The sequence below is a fragment of the Fukomys damarensis genome, unplaced genomic scaffold, assembly GCF_012274545.1.
Source record: "Fukomys damarensis isolate Sample0158 unplaced genomic scaffold, DMR_v1.0_HiC HiC_scaffold_26, whole genome shotgun sequence".
NCBI classification, from domain to species: Eukaryota; Metazoa; Chordata; class Mammalia; order Rodentia; family Bathyergidae; genus Fukomys; species Fukomys damarensis.
The window spans coordinates 754454-761705 of NW_022900938.1; the positions used below are offsets into that span (position 1 = coordinate 754454).

The following is a 7252-nucleotide window of genomic DNA, read 5'->3' on the forward strand; positions in this document are numbered from 1 at the left end:
CGCGCATTCCCTCGGGCGCCGGAAGAGGGCGCAGCCAGTCCAGCCAGCCGCCCACCTCGATGGTGATGATCCGCGGCTCCATGTCCTCGTACTCGATCTTCACCTTCTCGGCTGCCGCCCTGGCGTGCGCGTGGGTGTCGGCAGCCACGGTGCACACGATCTGGCCCACGCAGATCACCTGTGAAGGAGCCGAGGGCAGGGCCATCAGCACGGGGCCACCCTTCCCACACTTGCACGGTCAGCAGTGGGCACAGTGGCCAAAAGGAGGCCACTTTTCTGCCTACAGAGTGGATTTAAACAGAGGCCCAGAGGACTGGGGGCGGGAAGACTCTGTGCCAGGCCTCCCGCGGGGTGGCTCCGCACGAGCTGACCGGCCTTCCTCAGGGTCCTGTGTGCTCCACTGCGCCCACGAGGGTCACACAGTCCAGAACCTTCCTCAGCGGGACTTGGGGTTTCATCGGACCTCACGGGATCGGGGTCCCTGGATCCCAGCAAGACTTTGTGGCGTGGATGTAAAGCTATGTGCCACAGCCACGCAGTGCTCTCGCCCGGCAGCAAGCCGCGCACCTCACTCTGCGCGTAGAAAATCTCTCCCTGGTGGTTGTTCTCCCCGGGAACATCCTCTGCGGTTATCACTGCGACCACCCCTGGGAGAGCCAGGGCTTCTGCGGTGTCGATGGATCTAGGCAGGAGGACACAGACGCAGGGGTGACAGCTGGAGGGTGAGCTCAAGGGCAGCCAGAGAGGTTGCTCCGCAGGGACAGGCAGGAGCCAGCGCCAGGGCCGGGCCATTCGGAGGCGCGTTTGTGTTCAGCAGGGGCATACTCTGCGCCTCCGACTCTTGGAACTATGCTCCCACCGTGGCCGGAAGACGAAACGTGCATTCTACCCTGCAGGCACACAGGCCTCAACCCAGAGCTGCAGCTTCTAAGCGGTGCCACGGGGCAGCTTCAGTTTGGGTACAAAACCGAAAACCTCTCAGCAGCGCCAAGGACGCCTTTGTCCCCTCACATGACTTTGGCGTGAGCCCTGGTGCTGGTGACGACGGCCAGGGACAGTTCCTGGTCTACAGGGGGCATGTCGTCCACAAACACTGCTTCCCCTGTGGCGTGCTTCAGGGCCGACTGGTGCATGACTGGGTGGCCGACGGGGTCTCGCAGGGGCTGGTGCGGGTCCACGCACTGGCAACGAACAGAGCATTATTGAGCACCGGGTATCTCCACCCATGAGGCTGACTCACAATCGGAAAACTCTGGCCAGGGTGCGGGCCCGCGGCATGGGTGTGCAGCAGGCTCCAGAGCCCTCTGAGGCACATAAGCCAAGTCACCCTGGCAGCCGAGCATCCGGGAAGTTTCTTCTAAAGTCAAATCTCAGCATTCAGGTTGAATTTCAGGGTTGGCCCTTGATGACAGATAGGTGGGTTTTGGGTAGCAGTCTCTAAAGGTTCGCCATCACTGGCATGGGCAGTATAGTCCTATGTCTGTGTGACACAGCCACCGAGTGCTGCGGTCAGGGGTATATTTTTGTTAAATCCAACCCCTCCCTGTCCAAAGAAGACATTACCTCAATCCTCAAAGATATACTCCCACACACATTAAAACAATGTATCTCCCTCAGATAACAGCAAAGAATAATGCTGGGGAGCAGTACAGCGGGAAAGCCACTGGTTCCCTGGAGAGGCAGCAGGGCTGGGCAGAGCGAGGAGCACTTTCTAGAGCAGTGAGTGTCCAGTCTCGTTTGAAAGGACAGACACTGGCAAGACCAAGGGGAGTTGCTGATGGTAACTGAGGACAGCAAGAAGGGAGCATCAGGGCCCAGCTCCGTGCCACCGAGGGAAGCAAAGAGGCTGAGCCAAGCAAGGGTGACAGCAGGCTGCACCTCCGAACTGTGGAGACTGTGCCAGCACCGGAGTAAGCACATAAAGCGCACGGCTACTGGAGAGGGAGACACAGGGCTAACGCACTGGGGGTGCAGGCAGCCCACCCCACCCACCTGGAACATCTGGACCCCTTGGGGCGTTACTATGGGGAAATCTTCCAGCGCACTCGTGAACTGTTCTGGGATATCAGGAAACTTCTGCGGATCCTGAAGAAAAGATGATTTCACATTTAATTTTCACAGTCTAAGCTAGTTGTTTTGAAAAATATGTCCAAATACCATTATCCGATCTATTCTCCAAGATCGTAGTCTGGAGTTCTGTTGGGAGAAAGCCCCAACATATAGTTCCCTAGAGTAGCAGCGATAGTTGGAAGAAAACTGGTTATACGTATTTATGCACACGCAAAAGTACATGTTAAGCTTGGCCTGATGGCGCACACCTGTAATCCCAGCACTTGGGAGGCTGAGGCAGGAGGATCACCTGGAATTTGAGGCCAGCCTTGGCTACACAGCGAGTTCAAGGAAAGTCTGCACTATATAGGGAGACTGTGTCTCAGAAATCAGAAAACAAGTCCAGTTATCCCCTTTAGAATGAGTGAAAGTGCACACAGTTCTACACAGTGACCATGGTTTCTAACCCAGGCCAATTTGCAGACTCAAACCCCAAAGCAGCAACCAAGGGAATGCAAATATTAATTTACAAGGATGCCCAGTGGAGATGATTTGTGGCTGAATCAAAGTAAACATTGAACAGCAGGGAGATGGCTAAACAAATCATGGTACATTCAGACACAATATTCTGCCACCACACAAAAGATTTTGTAGAAGTCTATTCATTTTTATTTTATTATTTTATTTTATTGGTACTGGGGATAGAACTTGGGACTTTGTGCTTTCAAGACAGGCAGTGGAACCTTTGAGCTAAATCTTAGGCTCCAGAAGTCTGTTTATTGACACTGAAAAAATATACTTTAAGAATATAGTTAGGTGAAAAAAGTTTCTAAAATTTATGTGCATACTCAGCTAGCTACCTTATCTTTGACAAAGGATCCAAACACCTTCACTGGAAGAAAGACAGACTCTTTAATAAGTGCTGCTAGGAAAACTGGCTTTTCACATGGTGAAGATTGAAATTTGACCCATATCTTTCACCATGCAATAAACTAAAATAGAAATGGATCAAAGATCTAAATATTAAGACTGAAACAATCTGCTAGAAGACAGAATAGGGAGGATTCTTGGAGACATTGGAATAGACAAAGACTTTATGCACAGGAACTATCACAACTGAGATCTCATCTTATTAAAAAGCTTTTGCACAGCAAGAGAAACCACCAACAGAGTGAAAGGGCAACCCACCAAGTGGGAAAAAGTTTTTCACCAGTTGTTAAAAGGACTAGTGTGTAGAATATATAGAACTAAAAAAAATTAGATCCCCTGAAACTTAAAGACTCAGTCCAAAAATAGGCATCTGAAATGAATATACACTTCTCAGATAAAGAAGTAAAAATGACAAATAAATATATGAAAAAAATGTTCAACATCACTGGTTATTCGAGAGATACAAATTAAAACAATTGCCAAGATTCCATCTCTCTCCAGAAAGAATGACTATCACCAAGAAATCAACCAGTAACATCCTGTGTGGGTCTGCTGGTGGGAGTATAGACGGGTACAACACTGTGGAAATCAGTGCGGAGATTCCTCACAAACTAAAACTAGAGGTTCCATTTGACCCAGCTACTCCCTTTTCTGGTATCTTCTTGAAAAAATTGAAAGCATCATACCTTTGCAATATTTGTACACCCATGTTTATTGAAGCACAGTTTATAATAGCTAAATCTTGGAAACAGCACAAATATCCATCAACAGGCAAATGGATAAAGAAGATGTGTGTGTGTGTGTGTTTTTAATACAATGCAGTACTACTCAGCCATAAAGAAGGATAAACTTGAGACATTTATAGCTAATTGGATGGGCCTTGAGACCAAACTCTTAAGTGAAATAAATCGAACACCTGTGTTGAAATGCCACATTGTTTCTCCGGTGTGAAAAACTGAAAGTAGAAATAAGGACTGAAATGTATAAAAGAGATTGGAAGCCGGGCATGGTGGCACACACCTGTAATCCTAGCACTCGGGAGGCTGAGGCAGGAGGATCGCTGTGAGTTGAAGACCAAGTCTGGGCTACAGAGTGAGTTCCAGGTCAGTCTCAACTACATAGTGCGACCCTGTCTCAAAAAACCAAGAGAGAGAGAGAGAGAGAGAGGGATTGGAAAATGGGGAGGAAATGCTCAAATGGGAAGGGGAACAAGGGAGGGAGGAGGAGAAAGGAAGGGACAGGAAGAAAGTGAAAATAGAAGGAAAAGAAAAGCTTTTGTACACAGGGAGGGGAAGGGTGGTCGTGGGGAATGAGGAAAAAGAAGGGGTCGGATATGTCATCTACAGGTGCAAATTCCCTACTGCGAATGTTACCATTACGTATGCTAAAATGTGCCAATAAATGTTTATATATGTACATAACTACCTTAGATAAGGATATATATGTGTATTTGTTGGTTATAAAATTTATTAAAATTTCCATAGTCTGGTAAAATGTATGTATAAAATGATTCTTATTTTGTGGAAAAAATAGAAAATTATAAAAGTAAACATTCCACAATGCTAATAATAGTTCAGGAAGGATTATCTGATTATGGTTGATTTAAACATTTTTGCTTCTCTTTAGTTTGAATTCTTCTGTAATGCTAGAATATGTAATACATAAGAGAATATATAGTAATGAACAGCAGATATGAAAATGACACATTGGATTGTGTGCTAGATATATGATTACATAGCTCTGCCGCGAAGCTGTCATATAAATAGCAGTGACAGAATACATGAATCACTGCAGAGGACCGTGACACTGACTGGGCCAAAGCAGCTGCGAGTGAACCCCACGCCGGGCTGTTTACAGGAGCGAGTCTGGCTGTGGAGCCTGCGTGGCGAGGTCAGAGTCCCTCGCACCCAAATTCCGTTCCCGCAGCTAAAACCTTCCGACTGGAAGGACAGTGTTCTAATCACAGCCTTGTACTTTGTCCACTCTGTTCCTAACTGGAGAATGCTTCGTCTTGTCCTTTCTGAGCCTGTTTACATTAATTTCCATAGAAACCACACAGCGCCTTTACCCCAGCTGATTGCCAGTAAAAGTCAGTGCCTGGGACCGGCCAGGGCCTTTGTCGGCTGCACCGGCCTTGGTCCTGGCCCCTCTTTCTCTCCTAGTTCTGTCTATTAGTGCATTTACTTCTCAGCCTGCGTCGTACACGGGGCAGGGTGCTGGGCCCTGCTGCGGGGGTCTCTGGTAGATACCAGTTTAAGCAATGTCAAAATAATTACAAGAACCACTGAACTCACAGAGCAAAGCAACAGACCCTGCTGAAGCCCTCTGTCTGCTACTCGGCCCTGTGGCTTCTCAAGGGGGCACTCATGGCATGGACTACAGTCTAAGAAACACCTTGGGGGAGGTTGTTCTGAACTAGTGTGGGTAAGAAAAATAATTAACAGAAAAACTGGAAATAAATGTCTCGCAATTAAGCGTGGATGTGACACTGGGCTGCACGAGCCATCCGTGGCACACCTGTGTCACAGTGCTGGGAACAAGTGTGTGATGGTGCGGAACACACTGTTCTACCGGAAGGAAGCCCCTGTGCCCATCTGCAAAGAGGGTTTAGAAATTTGTTTTCTTTTTTTGAGAGAAGTTCTCACTGTGTAGCCCAGTCTGGCTTTGAATTAAAAGCAATCCTCCTGCCTCAGCCTCCCAAGTGCTGGGATTACAGGCATGCACCACCACACTCGGCTTAGGAAATATTGATAGTGGTTAATTATGGGTGATGGGATTACAGATAATCTTTCTCCTTTTTGGCTTAATTCACATTTTCTAAACGCTAACGTGTTACTCTGTCAGGCTCAGGGGGCTGCTGTTCCCACCAGCTCCAGGCACACGCAGCGGGCAGAAGCTGGGCTGTGCACTCACCAGTCTGCTCAGTGCCCTCCGCACGCTCAGGTAGAACTTGAAGAGCAGGCTGAGCAGCAGCGTGCGCCGGAACTGCACCTGGCCACCTGTGGCGTCGGGGGGCAGGTGGACCTCGGCCAGGACCCCGCGGCAGGCCTCGCTCAGCGTCTGGTCATCCCACTGCCTGCAGAGAGGACGGGCGGCTGCGGAGGCTGGCAGGGCCTCTGACAGAGTGCGGGGTCTGCAGGGCGGGTGCAGCTGCAAGAGCAGCAGGAAGCAAGGTGGCCTGGGCACCGCTGTCCGCCGTCCTGCTAGCCTTCCCACGGCGCTCTGCTCCACCTCCAGACCCGGCCGGGGAAGCCCTGCTGTGAGTGCTGAGGCTCGGGGACAGACCCCGTCTCGGGCGGGAGGATGGGGTCAGCCCGCAGCCGGCCAGAGAGGCCACCCAGCGTCCCAGAAGCTGCACAGCCCTGCGCCTTCTCCTGCACTGCTGCTCCTACCTCCGTGGGCTAAGGTCATTGATTCACCTCTGACTGCTCGCGTGAAGAAAACGAGGCAGAAATTTGGTGATTGGCCAAATCATTGAAGATAGTTGTAAAGTAGGTCATAAGTGAAAGTTCCTATGTCACTGTTTTGGAAGCATGGATTTATTTTATTTTTGGAGGAAAAACTTGTGCTAAGTCCTAGTCATTAACAATAACAGGAAATAAAAATGATCATATAAGGAGTACTTCGAAGAACTCTCTCTCTCCCTTCTTTCTCTCTCACTTCTTGTGAGACTTTTCTTGAGTCTTGCCATGTGGTCCAGTGCCACCTTGAACTCAAGGCAATCCTCCTGCCTCAGCCTCCAGAGCGCTGGGATAACACGCGTGCACCACCACGCCCAGCCTAGTGGCAAGAATTTAAAAAATGTACTTTGCAAGTGCTGCAAGTTGTGAGCGTGGCAAGAGGAGGCTTTTTGGAGACTGACTCATGTCTATGACTCAGGACATTTTCAGGTCTCGTAATGCGAGTAGGTGCTCAGCGACGTTACTGCTCAGAGCCTGTCCCGTGTGCAGCAGTCTCACTACAGGACCTGCGGGGCGGAATCACCGCCTCCAAGGGCTGCATCCGAGGAGCCTGCCCTTTCTATGCTCTTCTGCGGGAGCTCACGTTTCCTAGATGGCGACTTATTTAAAACCAGGAAGCTCTGCCAGTGCTGCCGCCCTGAAGAAGCCGCAGGGGGGAAGTCCCGGGTCCCGGCCCTGCCAGCGCCCCACCTGCCAACCAGCTGCTCGCAGGTGCGGGGCGTGGAGACCACGGTGGGGCCCACGCCGCCGTAGAACATGTGCAGCTCTCGGATGATGCTGGTTCCGGCCTCAAAACGCACGCTCATCCCGGC

The 7252-nt window shown here is 50.1% G+C and overlaps 1 protein-coding gene across 1 annotated transcript in view; it reads right to left on the reverse strand.

Annotated features, from left to right (window-relative positions):
- Positions 1–7252, reverse strand: part of LOC104857595 (aldehyde oxidase 4) — a 49915-nt gene that overhangs the window by 24320 nt on the left and 18343 nt on the right. Inside the window, exons 14-19 of the mRNA XM_010617595.2 lie at positions 7131–7246; positions 5893–6055; positions 1993–2085; positions 1012–1181; positions 568–682; positions 56–178 (exon numbers count right to left, since the gene is read on the reverse strand). Of these exons, the coding sequence (XP_010615897.1) occupies positions 56–178; positions 568–682; positions 1012–1181; positions 1993–2085; positions 5893–6055; positions 7131–7246 (780 nt within the window). The remainder of the gene's footprint in view (positions 1–55; positions 179–567; positions 683–1011; positions 1182–1992; positions 2086–5892; positions 6056–7130; positions 7247–7252) is intronic.